At 38.9% G+C, this 21,388-nt stretch overlaps 1 protein-coding gene across 1 annotated transcript; it reads right to left on the bottom strand.

Annotated features, from left to right (window-relative positions):
* Nucleotides 1-324: 324 nt before the first annotated feature.
* On the bottom strand, nucleotides 325-20,829 carry fyco1b (FYVE and coiled-coil domain autophagy adaptor 1b). Its single transcript, XM_073491603.1, has 18 exons — nucleotides 20,799-20,829; nucleotides 19,995-20,086; nucleotides 19,602-19,708; nucleotides 18,421-18,546; nucleotides 15,761-15,867; nucleotides 13,394-13,537; nucleotides 11,692-11,785; nucleotides 8,840-11,269; nucleotides 7,937-8,029; nucleotides 6,856-6,974; nucleotides 6,455-6,622; nucleotides 6,092-6,232; nucleotides 4,873-5,081; nucleotides 4,579-4,720; nucleotides 4,040-4,144; nucleotides 3,310-3,520; nucleotides 2,974-3,083; nucleotides 325-2,844 (listed from the first exon to the last, which is right to left on the bottom strand). Exons 2-18 carry the CDS (start codon nucleotides 20,053-20,055, stop codon nucleotides 2,769-2,771), a joined length of 4,443 nt encoding a protein of 1,480 aa, XP_073347704.1. The 5' UTR covers nucleotides 20,056-20,086; nucleotides 20,799-20,829; the 3' UTR covers nucleotides 325-2,768.
* Between the last annotated feature and the right edge of the window lie 559 nt (nucleotides 20,830-21,388).

The following is a 21,388-nucleotide window of genomic DNA, read 5'->3' as shown; positions in this document are numbered from 1 at the left end:
TAGCTCAGGCGTGTGTGAGCTGACCAATCTGAGCAGACTGGTTATCTAAGAGGGGGGGGCTTAAAGAGACGGGAGCAAAACAGAGTGTTTCAGACAGAGGGGGGATACAGTGCTGCAGCATTGAGCATTAAAGCATGTAAACCTATTCTAGAAGTAACCCAAAATAATATTATGAACCTGAAAATGAGCATATTATGTCTCCTTTGATACCCAATAGTTGTTGACATTACAGTCAGGAAGAAAAGTGTTACAATGAGGACAAAGCCTCACTATAATTTTTTTGCAGATGTAAGTTAATCAGCCAACACTGGGAGTTATCACACAACCCTTATTTATTTATCCACAATCTTAAATCCATTCTATTATAAATCTTTAGTATGTAAATGATATTTCAATAAAACATTTGTCAACAGTCTTTTACAGGTTAAGTCAGAGAACGAAAGAGTCCCTCTGACAAATCCAAACATCTACAATCACACACTCACTAGACACAAATGAAAAGAAAAACACAAACACATTCATCAACTGGCACAAAGGCTCATGGGATACAGACTGACAAAAAGCCCTTTCCAAAGTGCATCATACAGCAGTCATGTTGCAATGCCTTCAAATAGAAACAACAAAATAGACAAATATGTTTTCCAATATATTTGGCAATATATCACTCTTCTTATTCAGATATGTATAAAAAGTGTCAACATTCTTCCTCCTGTCATGTTCAAAATATAAGTAACAACATGGTTTTAAAATAGTGGAAGACATTTTGGAGTTTGTAAATTATCTGAATAGCAAAGCAGTGTGTCAGTATATTCAAGTCAGTATAATCTCTCACAAAACAACCAGTGATTAAGAAATAAAAGGTCAATTTCAACATTAAAGCCTTCAAATAAAAGTCCACATAAGACAACCTGAAGTATAAAAGTGATTTTGGACTTTCATTATTTGAAGGCTGTATGCTGAGAATCAAACTGTTTCTGTTTGACACACTGCAGAACTTCCTTAGTAACATCACACAGCAACAGAACAAACATCTCTTTACATCTACAAAAGCGTCAATAAATAAAAAGTATTCTAAATATGATTGTTTGTCCAAAATCATCTAAAGGCTTTATGTATCTTAAGACAAAATGTCATCCGGCTTCACTAAACTTAATGCAAAATCATCGCTTGTCAAAACATGAGTGATGATTCAAGTTAGGCTGGAAGTAAAAACTAAAGATTTAAAGCACTGAAACTTATATTTTTTATATGTGTTCCCTTTTGTTCACCCTTGAAGGTGAAGTTGGGGGAAGGTGCACACTCTTAGTGTTTACATGCATAGAAAACTTGACCTTTCTTTGACTGCAATCATCAGAAACCACACTGCATGCATGTTTCCTGGAGATCACTTAAAACCGAACGCTGTGAAGGTTTTATCACAGTCCTGCTTCTTCCTGTTATGCTTCATCACGATTGCAACATAACAAATAAATTTCTTGTAATTTCTGACAGCTGAAAAGGCAACAATCTTGACGATACTGTACCGTATGTGACATGAGCTTTGCTCAACTTTGCTTTGGACATCAGATACTATGAGGAGTAAGTTTCTCCACCAGTAAAGGCTAATTCTACTACAGCATGATATCAACACACCAATTTAAAGAGTTAGTTACATCAAACAGATCTCTAATGGTACATGTAAGCTACAGTAGTAAAACAAATTCAGTTAAGGTCAGAGTACATTGTTCACACTTTAAGTAGTCTAGGCAACTAAAATACAAAATTTACTCTATAAAATTCTTGCCAACATCAGTTTACAGTCCTGTCTCATTCATGTAACATTTGTGTAAAATTGGGTTGAATGATATGATGACAGATACTGTAATGATGAGATTTTGTCAGCGATTTTACTTACAACGGGCCATTATGGATAATGTGCATCTGGATAAGCAGGATATGATTTATGGCAACAGTGTATTTTTATATATAAATCTATTTTTTGCATCAATGTGATGAAGTACCTTTTATTTTTCGTGTATTTCTGTCAAAAACAGACATTTCTGAATGCTTATTTTATCCATAAATGGTTTCTCAGTTGATTTTCAGGGAAATTTACTAAATCATAATAAATATTGATATCAAAACATAAAATTAAACATACCATGATAAAGGATTTCCCCTTCCCAGTGGTAATTGACTTTTGTCACCATGTAGAGAGCACATTAATCCCATTTTAAGGGACAGAAGTCTTACTTTACCAGACCAGGCAAACAATGAGACCTCAACTTATTGAACAAATGCACCTCAAACTGAAGCAAAAATGCAGCTTTACATAAGCAGTGATGTAGTGGGGGAACTATGGTAACACTTTATAATAACCGTCATTTCTGTTAAATAAATGCAAATTATTAATGATGGTTTTTATAAAGAGTAACTGGATATTCTCCATCTTCAATTATGCAGCCACCCTCCGGTCACCTACAGAAGAAGTGAGGTTTGATATCCTTAATGCTACACTTAAACACCGTCGTCAAGCTTTTATAAAGGTAGGGCATGCAAACATTCAATAGTGATTGTTTTACGTCATCGTTTTCAGTCTCTGTTCAGTCATCTGATATACAACACCTCATGAAGAAGCAGCTGGCTGAGAGAGACCTCTTTGAAATGCCGTAACCTTTCATCGAGGACGCTAAACGTCAGACGACTCCGAGCCATGCACGTGAGCTGAAAACACCCTGAATGATTCGTCAGTCAGTTTTATGCCTGCTTCCGGTCCTTTCCCCTCACGTTCACAGGAGGTCAGTTCCATCGTAGACCACAGGCTTGTCTAGACTCAGATTATACAGCACTTTCTTTGAGATGAACCTGATTTAAAGAAAAGCAGAGGAATATTACGTTGTCTGTTGCTCCTTCCTGACTAGTTTCTACTGGTTTGCTACAGAGTTAAAGAGTATTTGTGACAAAGCCCCTCACATGAGACAAAGAGTGACTGACCTGGAGAAAGAGTTGTCAAAGATGAGTGTGTATTCTCCGGGGTTTCTGACTTTTAGTTCCCCCTGGATGGTCTCTTTGTGGGAGTTACAGCGAGTCAGGGGGATCAAGACCTATGGAGAGCAAAGGATGGACATCTTGTTTGACATTTAAAGTAGAGAATCTGCTTCTTGCATCCAAACTTTGGAACATTTAAAGGTCTACACCATTTTAAGTCAGTCAGTATTGTGCTAACAGCTTGTTAGCACATGTTTGCATACATCACCAGTTTTCTTTTCTTTACAGACTCATGTAGCGTCACGTACACATACTCTCTTTATTCATACATAGGTGTCTCACCTTGGCCTGCTCCAGTGGAGTCTCTGTGCTCTCCCTGTAGACCACACTAAAGGAGATGCTCTTCGGTTCAGAAGTGAACGTCCAGGTGACGGTAGGACCAGGCTCGCTCATGGTGATGGGGATGGTGCTGTAACAGCTGGACTTGATGAAGAGCTCTCGGGAGCTGTCCCCAAAACCTGAGATGTCATCCACCGTGAAGCCAGCAGAGAGCCTACAGCACAGGGAATCAAAAAGTTCACTGATGTGTCAGGCTGTAACTAACAATTGCTTTTATTACTGATTAATCAAACCTGAAGTTTGTGCTATCACTTGAGGTGATTAATCTGATTTGACACAGCTCCCTCTGGAGCCACAAAAGGCTTTATACAAGTTGTATCACATATGCAGTAGTGCTCTACAACACCTGCAAGCAGACTCAAATATTTTAGTTTTTGGGTTAGCTTTGCTCAACTGCACTTCATCAAGGCAGGTACCTGCTGACATGAGGCCTTAGAGCTTTCTCCAAATTACGACAGACGCAAAACAATTCCCACAACATGTGACACTGGCCACACCACACACACATTAGTTTCATGTTTCACTTCCCATCTTAAGATTTACAGCAAAGTTTTCACGTACAGAACAACTTCCTCTGAAAGTTGTAAAGTCTAACCTTGTGACCACATTCAAAAGTAAACAACTCTGCTGCATAGAGTTCACCAGCATAACTTTCACCACATGTGAAACTTACGTGAGTTCTCCAGACTTCAGCAGGCAGATCTCTGCATCCTGTACTGCAGCACTCATGTCCTCAGTATCTTCTGATGTGATGTTTTCTGCACTGGCACTGCTGTTTCTAGAAAAAGGGACAGACAGTGTCAAAAGATTTAATAACCACCACTGTAATTAAAAAACATGTACAGAATACAATAAAAGTGAAAGTATTGTCCAGCTTAAGGCATTGAAAATGTGTTTTTGATGTGGCTCACACACACACAAAAAAACAAACTAAAAGCAAGAAAGTATACACATAAAGTCCTTATTTATTGGATGTAGAAAAATGTTAAAGCTGGAAAAAAATCTAACTGAATTTCTCTTTACTAATGCAAAAAATGTCAAAAATCACATTTGGAAACTCAACTGATTGTTTTAAGGGTGGCGTGTTGTAAATAGAAATTATGTTTCTGTGGTTGCTATTAATCTCTCATGTCACGGTTAATAATCTCTATCACTGAGTCCCTGTGCAACAGTCATTATTCTGCTCCGAGTGAATGCATGTGAGATACTTACAGCTGTGGTGCCCCCTGCTGTCCGTGTCCAGGAGAGCAGGCAGTGGCAAATGAGAGGGAGTCACTGTCGTAGACCCCGCTCACCTCCTCCTCTGTGATGATGTCAAAAACACCATCATCCAACTTGTCACCTTCATCAGCTCCTAGAAAATTAACATCAGCTACATGTTTATTATTGCATTGTACACTCCTCTCTTAATGTACTGTGTATGTTGAAAACAAAACCCAAAATACAGCAAGTGTGCAAATTAAACACATTACTCTAGTGCGAGTGAGAGAGTCTGTGTTTTGTTACCTGACAGATTTGTCACAGCTCTCCCAGCCTGCAGCAAGCGTCTGAAAGGTGTCCCTGGTGTGCTATTAGTCACTTCCTCCTGTGGGTGGCGCTCGACTACTGCACTGTGCTGGTTGTAACAGTCGCCGCAGCAGCGCTCTCTGTTGCCGCCCTGCTGGGTGCTGACTGTGTTACTGCAGCAGTAGTAGCAGAAGGGACGCCCACACAGTCTGGAAATAGACATTTCATGAGAAATGCAGATTATTAGAGAGCAGAGAAGACTTATGGAGGAGTAATGAAGTGAAGCTTATTTACTGAGAATGTTTGAAATCAATTCCAACAAATAGGTTTTTTTTATCTTTACAGAGATAAAAATAAGACACATGCACATAAATAAATAAACAACTGCTATTTCTGTCTCTAACAAAAGGGCATTTAAGATGTTTTTTGCATAAAGTTGATCAAAAGTTGAGAAATCACAACAGCAAAAGCACAATTCATCTTCAGCTTTCAGCTTTGATCTTGGAATAGTTCACAGTTGCTGCTCTTAAACAGTCCTGAGAGACAACAAGCCTCTCACTGTACCTACAAAACCGCCCAATAGTGTAAGACAAAAGCACAAGTTTACAGCTGTTTTTGGAAATCTTACAGTTTTCCATCAACCATCAATGACAGTTCTCAAACACTGAGTGAAATCCTCAAATTCACAGCTCATTTTTTCACAACATCATATAGATTTAGATTCTGCGTAAAAGCCACAATACACGTGTAAGTAAAAATATATCACATGATCCAGTGATGCAAGTACAGACACTGATTACACTGCTTTTCTAATGAAATGACTAACTTCATTTCAGGCTACAGTTGGTAAAGTTGGTCTAAATGTGAAGTGAAATGCAGAAACAAAACGTCAGTGGAAGTCAGTGACTCAGTTCCTTTGACATTTGATAGTCTTTGCCTTACCAAAATGACATTTCCCTTTTTGATGTTGTCAGTGATGCACTGAATGATGAATTTATATACTTTTGGTTTATCAGTTTTGCAGAACAAATTTAGTGTTGTGTATTAACCGATGAGCTGATTGCTCTTAATGTTTTGATGCTCTTAATGTATTCAGAAAAAGTTTTTCCAACAGTCAAGAAAAAATGTCATTACACTTCAAGCTTAAAGGCAGTAGCACTGACATACTGGCTGTCATGGTGATATTTGTATTTGTTTATAATACAGAGGACCATCTGACCTGCAGGTGTACTTGCGGAGCCACCAGCTGAACTGGCTGTGACAGCCCAGACAATAGTTGACGTCCCTCTCCGTCTCCTCATCCCGTAGTTTCTGCTCAAACTCCAGAGCATCTGTCTTCTGCCACAGTGCATCTTTCTCCCTACAGAGACCACCATCAATCATGTTTGTAAATTACATTAAATCACACAGTACACTGCAGATTGCATGGACAAGGTGGGATGTTTGTAGCCAGTTGAAACCATTACAAATTAGGCAACAAATCAGGCATCATTTCTCAACCCTGCGTTGTGAATTTTTACATCAAATTAAAAACATATGGCAGATCAGATTAAGTCTTAGGTGACATGAAGTATGTTTATACCTGATGAGTTCAACAAGCCTTTCCTCCAAATTTATTTTGGTGCGGTAAAGATCATCAAGTTCAGCAGCTGTCCGAAGATCAAAGCTCTGTTTGTCCTGTGTGACCCTCCGTAGATTTTCACTCATCTCCTGACAGGCCCGCTGAGCCACCGCTAGACCATCCTCAGACCTGCAAACACACAAACACAGGCTAATTTGTGCTATGTCCCAAAGACATGAGGATTCACAGATGTTTCCTTATGCTTCAATTCTAAAAACAGTAAAGACAGGTACGCCAAGTTCCTAGATAAAGCCGACTAAATAAAAAATAAACATTGTGATCAAAACACACAAGATTAGAAACGTTTTTTCACAGAGCTCTAATTTGGTCCAGAATGTGTGATTATGAATACAGTATCTCACCTTGATAAATTCTCTTTCAGATGGATTATCTCGTCTTCTTTCTGCTGGATGAGATTTTCAGACTTGGCCATCTGGATGTTTTTCTCCTCAATCTGTTGGCAATATCTCTGGTTCTCAGCCTGCAATCAGTACAGCAAAGCAAGACATTATTTCTGGTTCTTTGTGAATTATGCCTGTGACCATAATGTTATGATTACTTCAATTGTGGATATACACATTGCAACTGGAGACCGTGTTTGCATTTATCAATCCCAGACACGTAGAGCTGTACATGTATGCATTTTGACAGTTAGTTGAACAGTTTCATCGAGGTAAAACAACAATCCGTGTATCATTCGTTCATTCGTTTTTCAAAATAAAACCAAAAATAAGAAAACGAAAAAACAATTCCTTTTCTCAGTATTCGTTTCCTAAACTAAAATGAAAAAACGGATAACGACTCGTTTTTTTCAGTTTTCGATTTTATGCTCAAATGAATAATGGAAAAAACGGATAACGAGCGTTTCCCGTTTCATGTTGCAAGCATTTGGTACCTACACCGGAAATTACCGTCACCCGGAAGTGGCCTGGAGCAAAGCTAACGTTAGCAGAGCCAGTCAATTCTCTGACGTTACCAGAGCGTGGTAGAAATCTCGGCATGCGTTTTACCATCCCCAAAAAGCTGTCCAATTATATCTGCATGATCCTCAAGTCCTGCCATTATTTTTGTTTTGCGCGCCCTCGCAGTACAGAGACAGAGACGGTCACTTCCGCTTCCGGCTCATTGAACTTTTTTCAGATCAAAATGGGATAAAACATGAAACGTGAAACGCTCGTTATCCGTTTTTTCCATTATTCATTTGAGCATAAAATCGAAAACTGAAAAAAACGAGTCGTTATCCGTTTTTTCATTTTAGTTTAGGAAACGAATACTGAGAAAAGGAATTGTTTTTTCGTTTTCTTATTTTTGGTTTTATTTTGAAAAACGAATGAACGAATGATACACGGATTAACAACCATGATTTAAAACATTTCGGCTGCTTTAGTGATTCGACAGAGTACCAAACTTTTGGGCAGACATGGAATCAGTGTATCCTCTCACCTCAAGCTGTTTGAATTTGTTCTCCAGGTTGTCTGCTTTCTCCTGCTCAGTCGTCAGCTGTAATTTCACTTCCTGTAACTCTTGATTCACAGTCTGGATGAGAAGAAAACAAACCACAAACTCATTTACTGATGACTATTCTGATATTACAGTAGTTTTGCTGATGTTGCCTAATAAGCTGTTTTTCAAGCAATTGCTCATAGTAAAGTTGCAACTAATGTTTAGAATTATTTGTAAATGGTTAATGAATACAGTGCCGCCATTATAAAGTTGCAACTAATGTTCATAAACCTTTAAAATGGCTCAATAAATGGTTTAAAAGCATTTTATTGTTTATTAACAGAGGAATAACTAGTTTAATTAATTAGAATTTTATTAATGATGGTTATTTTAAAGTGTTATAAATGTACAAATAAATAAAACTGAAACTAAAAACATCAGCAGGTCAGTAGGGGGATTTCTTACCCACTGTCAAAGGTGTCTGCATGCAGCTGCGGAAACTGCTTATTCATATTTTTAGTGGCTTCTTTATGTTAATTTTGGTTTCAGTCTGACTTAGGAAGGAATTATTTCAAATATAAGAATGCTTAACTACATGTGACTTCTCCTTTCATAGAATTGCGCTGTAACTTTACCCTTTCACTTCAGTGGAAGAGGTTCCAGCTATGTTTAATATTGCACAAACTCTTTCAAATGTAGCAAAAGCATTTTCAACTAAAATGCAGTTGCCATTAAAAACAGTAAAATATCTGATTCAACTGTCACATAGGCCTGGTGTCAAACCTTGTACCAAGTCATTTTGGTTTATAAGTTATAAGAAGGGGATTACATTAAAAAAAACAAAAAAAAAACGAAGTAAGTTGTGTGTCACATATTTCTTTAGCTGAACTCATTGTGACTGACCTGAAGCTGGCTGCCTTGGCTCATGGCTTGGCTGCTGAGCTGGAAGCGGAGCGCCTGAATCTCCTCCTGGTTCGTCTCCTGCACAGCTTCAGCCTCCTGCTGGGCCTTGCTCAGCTCCTGCCTGGTTACCAACAAACTCTCGTCATTATGGAGCTGATCGAGCAGTCGCTGGTTCTCCTGACGTAGCTGCTCTATGCAGGTATTCAGCCTTTCTGCCTCCTCAGTTGCCTCCTCCTCCAGCTCTTGCAGCCTTGTCGACAAGCCCTCCCAGCGGAGACGAGCCTCTTCTTTCTCAGCAGTTAGCATACACAACTGTACACCGAGTTCAGCTGTTTCGGTGTTTGCTCTATGAAGTGCCTCCCTGGATTCAGTGTTCTCCAGACACAAGGCTTCATAACGCTGCTTTAGTTTACTGAGCTCCTCTCTAGAGGCTGTCACCTCCGCAGCCAGACCTGCTCGAGCCTGAGCCTCACCGTCACGCTCCCGGATGAGAGCCTCCTCTCGCTCCCGGGACCGGAGAATCTCATCCACATGCCGGCGGTTCAGCTCCTCCACCTGGGCTTTGAGTTGTTCTGCTAAGACACGGAGGTCCTCTCTGGAAGACTCCGTCACCTCCTGCAGTGCCTGAACTTTCATCCTCTCCTCAGCGCCTGCTAGAAGCTGAGCCCTGAGCTCCACCACCTCTTCCCGGAGTCGGTGCACCTCCCTCAGGTTGAGTTCTAGCTGAGCCTCGGCTATAACCAGCCTGAACGGAGCCTCTTTGGTTTCCATTGAGGATGTCTGATGCTCATCATGAAGCTTCAGCATTTTTTCATTGCTCTCTGCAGCTCCCTTTTCATCATGCAGCTCCGTGGTCCTGCTCTCCAGCTCCTCTGCTCTAGCTTGCAGAAGCCCACATTTCACAGTCTGGTCTCTCAGTTTAGCCTCAGTTTCCTGGAGTTTTTCAAGTAACTCTGCTTGGCTTCTTTGGGACACTGTGAGGTTCTTGTCCAACTGTGCGGCTTTGGCAGTGAGCGAGTCCACTTCCTGTTGAGATGTAGCTAACTGTTTCTTCAACGAGAACTGAACCTCAAGAAGCTCCTTGTTCTCATGCTCTAGCTTCTTTAATTGAGCGTTGGATACCTCCTTCTGAACGAGCGTCTTCTGGAGACTCTCCTCCAAATGCAGGTTTTCATCCAGAAGCTTCTTCTCCCGATCTTCGACGCACATCTTTGCAGCCTCTATTCTGCCCTTTAAGTGCTTTTCTGAAGCCCTCATAGAAGCCAGCTGGTCTAACAAGGCTTCCCTGCTCTCAGTCAGCTCTGTAATACTCTCCTCACTCTCCTTGACAGTTTGGAGTAGCTTGGTGTTTATTTCCATGAGGTTACTGCACTGGGTTTTATAGTCATCAAGGTTCTTGGTTTGATCACCGCAAACATCTTCATTATCAGCAAGTCTGGAGCTCAGACTTTCTTTCTCAATGTTTAGCTTCTCCAACTGCTCCTCTAAGTGCTTAATTCTCTCTGAACTTACAGCTAGCTCTTTCTCTCTGTTTTTTAGACTTTTTCTTACATCTAGGAGTTGGCTTTCAAGTTCCTCATTCTGAGTACTGCTCATGCTCCATCTCTGCTCTTCCTCGTCCCTCTCCTCCTGAAGTCTTTTTCTCAGCTCTTCCGCCTGCCGTTCTCTGCATTCCAGCGATGCTTGTAGATCCTGAAGCTGGGCTCTCAAGTTCCCTGTCTCCTTCTCTTTTAATGTCAGCGCCCCCTGAATGCGACTGACTGCACTTTGGAGCTCCTCAAGACGTTTGAGTGCCTCCTCGCGTTCATCATGGGCTCCGGCTTTTACCTCGACAAGCTTCTCCTCGCTGTTCCTCAACTCTTCTTCCCTGAGTTTTAGTTCCTGGGACAGACGCTCAGAGTTCCTGGTCCTGTCCTCAGCCTCTCTCTTTGCCTCCAACCTCTCCTCCTCTGCTGTCTTGAGTTTATCCAGGAGTTCCTGGATTTTCCAAGCTGAGTCGCAGTAGCTCGCTGTTTGCTGTCCCTTTTCCTTAAGAGCCTCATCCAACTTGGAGAGAAGCTCCATATTTTTGTTCTCAGCAGCTGTGAGTCTGTCCTGAAGTTCACTGTTTATTGCTTCCCGACTGGTTTGACGGTGATTTGCACTCTCCTGATTGTCTGTTTCTTGGTTGGCTGCTGTAGACACTGAGAGGCCAGAGGACTTCTGAGCCGCTAATAGCTGCCCTTGAAGGTCTTTGACCACGCCTTTCAGCTCAGCAGCCTCTTTGCCTAATTCCTGAACCCGTTCCAGAAGTTCCTGCTGTCTCAGCTCGGACTGGTCGAGCTCAATGCGGAGGTTTTCCGCGATGCTGCAAGGAGAAGGTTCCCCCAGTTCCCCCAGGTCACCAAGGAGACTGTGACTCAAGTCGGGGATAGGGAGAAACTCGTGCGCCTGGTCAGTGAATGGAACAAGAGAGAACCGTTTTAGGTGCTTTTAAATTCAAAGTCACATTTACAAAAATATTTGTGCAAGATTGTCTAAGTAGAGTATGAATGTAATAGGGGTGTCACGAATTTGATGCTGAATTAAAATCAGATTCAGCATCAAAATGAGCTTCCAATTACAACAACCAAATCAAAAGGAGGCTCTGCGTCTGAAGAAAAAAGAAAATAACAACTGGTAGTAGTGGTAGTAGTAGTAACTGTGAGATTTGGGTTTATTTTCTTTATCAGAGATCCTTTATTGATTTATCATTTATCTTTTGAATGAAGAATTTGAAAATGTAAACGACAGTTGTCAGGGATCTGTTGATCCTTACGTATCCAGATGTGATAGTCTAAAATCAAACACCCCTTTTATATAATTGTGTGTACCTGTGAATGTGAGTAGCTAACGAGACTGTTGATGCTGGAGCAGCGACTGGGAGGCTTCCACAGGAAAGCTGATGAGGCAGGGCCTAACGTTCGCCTGGCACATAATGAGACACCAAATTAAGGTAATTTAAAACCTAATAAAAGGCAAGTGTAAGATAAACATGGCAACAATCTCAACACAAAAGAGGAACTTAGATTCACAGAAGTGAGAATTTAGGTGACACTATAACAACACAGTGTTCCTGGATGCTTCTCAAATGACAGTTAAAAGAATATGTTAAATATATCTTCTCTGGTACAGTCATGATAAGGTTCCCATTGCATCAGGCTAAAGGAAATGACAAGCGGAAAAAAGGCTTGCCCTCAAGTTGAGAAAGAGACCACAAAAAAATACACCTTATCAAACATGCTGCATCTGTACTGTCGAATGTAACTATAAAATAACCGTTGAAAGAAATACTGCACTTGCAAATTGTATCTTTATTTTATAATGTGTGTGACAGGAGTAGATTCTAAGGAGCCTGGGAGGTGACACAAATGTGTTTATTTAATTTTTATTTAAATAAAATTTTAATTTAAATTTAAATTTAGTAATTTGCACACACGTTTTATGTACACGTGCACACGATGCACTCATGCTCCGGTTTGATCAGTCAGCTCTCGCCTGTCCACCTCATTTCTGATCTTTAGGAGGAAGATTGAAGGAAGTTAAGATGTGTTTAGTGCCACTGTGAAAGCCGAGAGAATGTGGTCTGTGTGAGAATCTTGTGGAAAAGTGAGGGTCTTTTACTAAATGTACGTTTTCTGTCACAACTTTTGCATGGATATGATACTTTATGCATATGCATCCATCCATCCAGCAGTAGTCACTGCTGCAACGGTGTTTCATAAATTAATCATTACCAAAGTATTGTTACCTTGACATCAATATGGCTAGCATAATAGCTAATACAACCTACACCTGGACACTCATTGCGGATCATCAAAATACCTATTGCATGTACCTAATACCGTTACACAATAATAATACACTTTATTAACTTCTGTTGAACAGTTCAATGGAGTGATTATTGATATACTATTCTCCCAAAAAATGGATGATTACCTCCAGACTTTCCTGCAGCAACGCCTGGTTTCAGAGGTATTTCGAGTTTTAATAAAACAGGCGCAAAAAACACAAATAATTTGCGCACGCATTTAAAAAAGCACATCCATGTCACCTCCTAGGCTCCGTAAGATTCAACCCTATTTTCAAGAAATGTTTTAAACCAGCAGCAAATTGATGACAACGAAGTGAAAGGTTTTGGCAAAGGTGTTGACGTGAGGAACAGCGATCAGCGCTCACACGCTGTCGGAAACCACACACTCTCACACACACAGGAGAAAAAAAAGGAGCTGTGAATGTGCAGTCATCAGATAATTAAGTGTTACTTCAAGTTGTGAAATACTCAAAATTGCTTCACCACAATGTTACATTATTTGTACTAAACCGATGTGTTATTTCAAATTACTTAAATCCTGTGCGGTCTCAGATCAATTTACAAATCATTTCCAACCCCCAGGCGGAAGAACTACAAGCTTTTACTTCTTAACTCTGTTTGTTCAACAAAATAACACACAGGTGCAAGCATGTTTTCTTCAACAAAAGGTAGAAAGCAGACAATTTAAGAAGTGTAAACAGATAACTGTGAGCATTGTTTACCTCGCAAAGTTTGGCCAATCCGCATCGAGGTCGTAACCTCTGGCCGCCACATCAAATTGGATCTGGTTGAGCTCATAAAGATGGTTGATTATGTCAGCAGTGAGGTGAGACTTGAGGAAAGGACTCCGGGCATAATACCAGTCACTGCATGAGAAAAATACAAACAAAAACAAACATGAAACACGATACTGAGGACAAGGACACACACATATTTCTTTTATGTCACAGACAATTTTCTGTATGCAGTTGGTTATTGAATGTGTTTAAAATGTACATTATGCTGTTTGTGTTATGATAAGATTATCTTTACTTAGTTTTATTGATCCCATGCAAGGACACACAGCACAGCAACAAAACAAACTACAAAAACAGACGCAAGCTTGAAAAATACAAATAAAGCCTCTATATACACCACACATATGAGGGGCGCAGGAAAAAATCAATTCACCTAAGAACCACTAATCTTACCCTCTATTGTTCCGAATCGATTCATAATCAATGCATAACTTAATTGTTGTTAATAAAGTTGTTTTGATCGATGAAAAATGTAATAAACTCCAATGCAAGAGCAGTGAAGCAACAATACGACGTACAGTGCACAAAGGCAAACTCTGGACGGTAGAATAAAATAACCATCCACAGACAAGGCTCAACAGCTGTTTTGGACCCTATCCCCAGCACATTTACATCCATGTTGTCACTGCTGATTAATCATAATGACAATAGTAATAATAATAACTTTATTTATATAGCACCTTTAAAAACAGATATTACAAAGTGCTGTGACAGCCAAAAGCAAATGCAGGAAACTCAGGAAGCCAAAACAACAGTGATGCCAAACACAAGGAAGCCCAGGCTAAGAAGTGTTGTTAGTTAGTGAGCACTATCTCAAACAAATAAACAAACAAGAACTGATATATGATATATCAATTTTTAGTTATGACCCTCAGCCTGCCTCCTTGAGCAGAAATGGATACAAACAAACAAAACTATTTTCATTTACTGTCGATGTGAATTGAGTTACCACCGGAGTACGTCGAGTCTCAAATACCACTTGCTGGCCAAGTGCACAGCTGATGCAGAGACTCCTCCTCCCTCCTCCAAAGGCAGACTGCGCTGTATAGTTTGCAACAGAGATGCCTGGACAACTCTACATGAGACAAACTTTCGACAGCGATAGCTAAATGGGCGGCAACAGCTTGCAGGCCGATTAACATTGTGTAGTTAACCTTTACAAGTGTAAAGTTGGACACTACATTGTGTTAGTATTACTAATGTTACATTCAGGTCAATATGCCCATCTGTTGTTGCTTGTTGGGCTTGAATTTGCCATGTTATGCTTTCAGCATATTTTTTGAGCATGCAGTACCTTTGAGGTTATTCAGGAGAATATTCTGGACAGTATTTGTCATTGTTTTGGATTGATGCAATAATAATAAACGTACATTTGCATAAAGCAAGCATATTTGTCCACTCCCATGTTGATAAGAGTATTAAAAACTTGAAAAAGTATCCCTTTAAAAAGGTACATTTAGAACAGATAAAACATATTAGATTAATTTGCAATTGTTCGCGAGTTAACTATGGACAATCATGCAATTAATCGCAATTAAATATTTTAATCCGAGTGACAGCCCGAACATATATAATCTGTCAAAAGACTAAAACTTAATCTACATAAGGTGCCAATATTAACACTAATTGTGAGCTTTAGAGGTGCTAGTAGGTGGATTTTGCTAGGTAGCCAGGCTAGCTCTTTTCTCCTGCTTCCATTCTTTATGCTAAACTAAGCTAAGCTAAACTAAACTAAGCTAAAATAAGCTAAGCTAAGCTATGGTTATGGTTACTGCAGATTGTGTGTGATTGGTGTGAGCTGACACTAACACACAGATTCAAAACACAGTCTATGACACACACACACACACACACACACACACACACACACACACACACACCATATGCTATTGAAAGACAGCCTGCCTACAGAATATGATTGAAACAATTTTTACTTCACCCACTACCCCATTTTGTCCAACATTCTCTTGAAAAAGATCATGAAATTATTATTCCGGTCGGTTGTCATTCGATCACCCCCAATACTCAAGTAAGTAAAAACAAACTGCTGAGGAAGTGAGATGTGAGTGTGGGTGTCTCTGGTTAGACTATGTGGCTGTTATGTTTTCTGTTAAAACAGAAATAAGACATTCATGAAAATCAGGAAGAGAGAGTCACACTTCCTTAGAAAGTACGTAGTCAAACCATAAAGTACCTCTGTGGTATCAAATATGTCTGGACAACTTGACAGAAACAAAAGTGACAAAATAATCCATACATACAGAATATATAAGAATATTTGTGTCCTCTGACCTTGTGACCTTCTGGTTTATAAGACACTGCTGCAGAGTGTCAGCAAGACGCTGGTGAACGAGTGAATAGCGGATGAAGGCCCGTCCTTTCCCCAGTGATGTCTTCAACTGAGGACACACAAACATACACACTTTAATGTATCTTCACACTCATATAGACATTGAGTCATTGCTCTTTAATCCGTATCATACAGGTTAAAGTATTTAACAGGAATTGGCTCCTGTTTTCTGAATGTTCTGTTTTTCTGTGTGACACAGTTATAATTGCAGGACGTTAAACCAATTTAACTCATTTTTAATTAGTTTGAAACTAGCAATTATTTTCACCACTGATTAGTTTGTCTGTTATTTTCCCTCTTTGTTGAATATTTCTTATCCTAGAAAATGTCAGAAAACAGCAAAAACTGTCCATCACATTTTCCCACAGTCCAAGATTATGTCTTCAGATGTTTTTTTCCCCATAAACAGTCAAAAATCAAAGATTTTTTGGCTCATAATGATAAAAACAGAAAAAAATTTCACACCCAGGGAGTGTATGGGTTTTGTGCTTGAAAAAAAATGCATGTATTGACTAATTTCAGCTTTGGTTCTAAATTAAGCCCACTTTAAAGAACATTTAAGGATGCCTGAATTTAAAGGTCATCGCTGCATAGACGCTAAATTGACAGTGTCTGTCTGAGAGCCCAGACTCTCCAATACATTAGCAGATGGAGGGATTTAAGAGGGACAACAGACACACAGATCTACCATCAGGACACCAGCTGGAGACTTACGTCAGTGAGTGACAGACAGGGGACAAGAAGAGTAAAAGTAAAATTTTAAGTAAGAGTACAAAAGGTTTCCAGCAAGTAATTAGCACAAGTAAACTCCACAACTTTAAAAAAGAAAAATACTGAATTTTGCAAATCCCAAAGGAAACTTTAAACCACATGCATGTTTCCTAATGAATGAAGGTCAATTTGCATAAAATACATTTGCATAAAATGAAGCATGTGGTCTTGTTCAAAACAGGACTTACTCATTGATTAGCTCCCTCTTGCTAGTATACAGCTTACTAGAGCTGATTTGTCGATTCAAGAAAGACTGAAATCGAATATTGTTTCTGTCATTATTCCGAACAAAAATGTTTAACATTCGAGCTTCTTAGATGTACGGATTCGCTGCTTTGCACTTTGGGCTTCGGGACCCTATTACCCTACATATTGTGAAAATAGTGAGGAAACTCTCAATAATGAAAGTAATCGTTAGTTGCAGGTCTACTGCTAACTTATAATAGGGATTTTTCCTGAAAATTAAACAATAGCACTGCGCTCAAATGTCACTTAAATGAACAATTAAATACTGATTGAAAGGAAATTGATTGGAAACTATTTTGACAATGTAATTATTGTTTTAGTAACATTTCCTGGTTTCAGCTCCTTATATGTAAAGAGTTCCTGATCTTCTTTCTTAGACATATTTGGACTAGTGGTCAGTAAAGATCACTTTGGGCTCGAATTTCAAAAGGCATACCAATCAATCAATCAATCAATCAATCAATCAATCAATAAAATAATTGTCAGATGAATTGATAATGAAAACAAACATTTGTTTTGTATTCTGCTCAGCCGCTCTGATACACTTCCATCTTTCTGGATTTGACGTCACCGCTGCATCTCGTATTGCGAGTGACACAAACACTTTGAAATTCGATATGAGCGGTGACAGCATCCGGACTGAGACATATCTGTAGAAAACCCCAAATGTGATTTGGATCTGATTAGCAAAATTCGCATTTCATGTGTTTTTTTGCAGTTGAGATACTATCTGGATATGCCAAAAAACGATTTGGGCTGGCAGTCTGAACATAGGTTTGGTGATCCATTCCCAAAATAGGTTATGGGATTGAGCAATTTTAGTATTCAATATAAACCATCACTAACAAAAGGACAGTGGGTTGGAAGACATGAAAGAAAACTCATTTACGGTCTTGACAAATTCATATTTTCAAAAAGATCACTGAAAAGATTCAGATCAGATCATTAGTTACTTGCTTAATTTATAGAGAGTAAACCTGAAACAACTAGTCTATTAAATGATTAGACAATATACAGAAAATCAAATATTTCATACATAATTAGAAGAAAAAAGCCCTTCAAATTTGACGATTTGTTGATTTCTTTCATGACGTATGATAATATGTTACAAAAAAACATTTTAAAGATGTCTCCATGGGCTTAGCAGATTGTAATTTCTAACATTTAAAAGACTAAATGATTAATCGAGTCAGAAAAAAAAAGCATAATTATTCTTAATGAAAATAGTTGCTACCTTTGGCCCTGTTAGAGAGAACAACATGGCTTGTACATGAAGCACACACAAACTCATTATCAGGCACACAGAAGGATTAACAACCTACATAATAAATACAGTGCAAACAAGGACTAATTCATCTACAGTTATTCCAGTATCAAGCTCACCGCTGTGAATTCCCAGGATAGAAAGAGAGGGAGAAATAGTGCAGTACAGCAAGTAACAGTTGAAAGGCAGCAAGTAAATTAGCAGCACTGAGTCGTACTGTACCTCACCGAGCAGAGGATTAGTTACATGGACACTGCGTATTTGTGTGGCAGGGCCGAGGCACTGAGGTGATTGTGTGTGTGTGCTGCAGAGGAGGATTACCTCAGGGATGGACTTAACAAAACGGATGCCATCGTTAGCTCCCTTGATCTTAATCAGGCAGTCGCAGAAGTAATCCCAGTAGTCTTTCCTCTGGCCAAGGAAGGTTGTCTTCTCTTTCTGGTCGAACTGAAAAACACATATCACCTCATTACTGCATTACCTTACAACGTCCTGCCAAACAGGTCTGTCAGACACTGCAGTGTGTAGTTGAGGATTACGTTCAGATTGAAATTAATCTGCAGGTTGAGACTCCTCCACATGGTTACAAGTTCCCACAATTCAATTTAAGATTTGTTCTGCTACAAACACTTGAAGACAAATTAACTTTTCCTTTTTCACTTTTTTTCTCATCATGGTTTCAACTTTTATGGTCTGTAACTAATGAAACAAAAAATACATTTATACTACTTGTAATAAGGGGTCTTAAGTGTTTTATTATAAGAAGACACTACACAAAAAGATTCAGAGTCACTGGTGAAGAGCACTGGCTCCCAATCCTGTTCATTTGTGACCCTTGTAGCGAAGCGATACTACTTTCCAAATCCTAATACTTAGTAGTGTTGTCATGATACTAGAATTCATAACTTCAGTACAATTGCTTGAAAAATATTGATATTCGATACCATTTTCAATGCCATGGTGAAACCTTGACACAACACTGAGGGCATGAAATTTAAGATTTTTATGAAGCTAATTATGAAAAAGCATGTTGACTGTGTGTTAAGCACAACAGCATCCAAGTTAACTAAGGATGGTATGGCATGGGTACGACACTGCCAGAAATGTGTCATAAAACCGTTTCAAATATTCAGAATTAATATGTATCGATACATGACAACACTAGTCCTTAGTCACAAAACCTTGTCAGAGGTTGCATTTGTTTGAGATGTGGACAATTCACTCCAAAAAACATGATCACTTCTAGAGTTTTTTTAATTTAATGGCCTGAAAAGTTATAACTCTCCAGTACTTCACAAGAAATAACAAGGAGGGGACAGACAATGTAAGAACACATTTGGTTTTTTTTAATCATGTAAAAACCCTTATGATTCGTCTTGTGAGCCTTTTCGGTGTGAGTTTGAAACAACTGGTCTGGAGAGCCACATGAACACACTTTCAACTCAAGCTTAATCATCCTCACAAACTCTTATTAAAGTGTCGTTGTATAGGAGGTTGTTTACCTGCAGCAGGTACTCTAGTTTATAGAAGAACTTGTGCAGGTTGCCGCTGTCATCCGTTATGGGTTCACCACACTCCTTGTGTTCTTTACTCAACTCTAACACAGCATCTAAACAAGACAGTAACAGCATTATTAACACAAAAATGCACACAAATATCAAATTACGTTGTTGTTAGACGGGAAGAAACAGTAGAATATGCACAGTTCTTTGCTCCCACAATACAATCTGTGACATTTCTATTAGTTAGAGATCCTAATCAAGCGCAAAAGCTTTCGTTGATGAATATCTGTGACTGATATTTTTCTCCTGTTGGATGCTTAAAGCACACATTAAACGTGCTGTCGGAAAAATGCTGCGAGAGACTGTAAGAGATGGTGTGAACAGCTTAATTACCATGCAGATCTCTGATTATCCTCTGCAGTTGATTATCTCCAACTGATGAGGACGAGGCCATTGTGGGGTGAGGGCAGTGTAGTCTGGAAATTCTGCAAGTGGGATTAAAGTAACAGAGATTGTGATTATTTTAGGATATTTCAAAAACGTCCTCATGATAGAAAACACTGTTCCTCAAACCTGTGCCTAAAAAAATTAAATAAACCACAGCATGTGACTTTAAAAATATGCCAAAGCTAACACCACTAGGAGGTAAACATGAAAATAGTGCTGCCCTAAATTAGTTTCCATCATGCTGTAAAAACCTCTTTTATACATACAGCGTTGGGTTTTGTAGTCTTAAACCAACAAGACTATTTAAATATTCTAGCTGGGTCCATGAATGTGTTGAGGAGACACTGAAGACACCACAGGAGCTCAGTAAAGTTAGCAAAATGTGCAGCAGTCTGCCAGAGGAGGTACAACATGTACATCACGACGACAGGTGGAAGCCTATCGCTGTTTGTAGCGACACTGTCCTTTCACATCCCCCTGACACAAGATTTATCTACTGTCATCCACCGTCGCCATTATAAACCAGTTAAATTGACTAAAATCACTTTCAAGCTGCTTTAAAAATGCAACAAACCGTGACATAAACATCGATTTGTCAAAGCTGGCGAGAGCTGTCGGACATGCACCTGTTCTCAGCTCCTCGTTTCCCGGTCCTATTTAATGTACATTTATGTTAAACACCATCGCTGTTTGGTTGTAAACAAAGTAAAACACTTAAATATTGAATAAATAGTCAAATAACACACGTACTTGATGTGTAATATTGTCCAGACTGTCCAGTTTGTAGGTGATACAGCAGAAACTTGCTACCGTTGGGGGGCGGGCTCTCTGTATGATTGACAGGCCTAACGGACGAATAGCAGCACGTTACTGCTGCTAATCTGTCCTAGTTTGGTTGAGAGGAAAGAGAAATAAACAGAAACCTGAACCTTAAATTTTATGAAATATGATATCAGAATGTGTCTATAAAAAATCATGTTTACTTCTTAAATCTACGATTTCATGTTAATTTTAGCCTAAAGACACGGAAGACTTGACAACATAACATGAACAGTTGACAAATAAATAATGGCATTAAGATGCCTTGTATAATATGCAAAAATTATAAAAGATGCATAAATCTAAATATGTTTCTATAGTATATCCAACAATCTTATTTTTTGTCTCTATTTTCACTTTGATTAAATCTTTTGACTATTTAGTTTTTAAGAATACCCTTATTAAACTCATATATATATATATATATATATATATATATGTATATATATATATATATATATATATATATATATATATATATATATATATATATATATATATATAAAAGTTTGTGAACCCTC

Source organism: Pagrus major, chromosome 21 (genome assembly GCF_040436345.1).
Source record: "Pagrus major chromosome 21, Pma_NU_1.0".
Classification (NCBI taxonomy): Eukaryota; Metazoa; Chordata; class Actinopteri; order Spariformes; family Sparidae; genus Pagrus; species Pagrus major.
The sequence above is the reverse complement of the archived record's forward strand: the minus strand, read 5'-3'. Positions and strand labels throughout refer to the sequence as shown.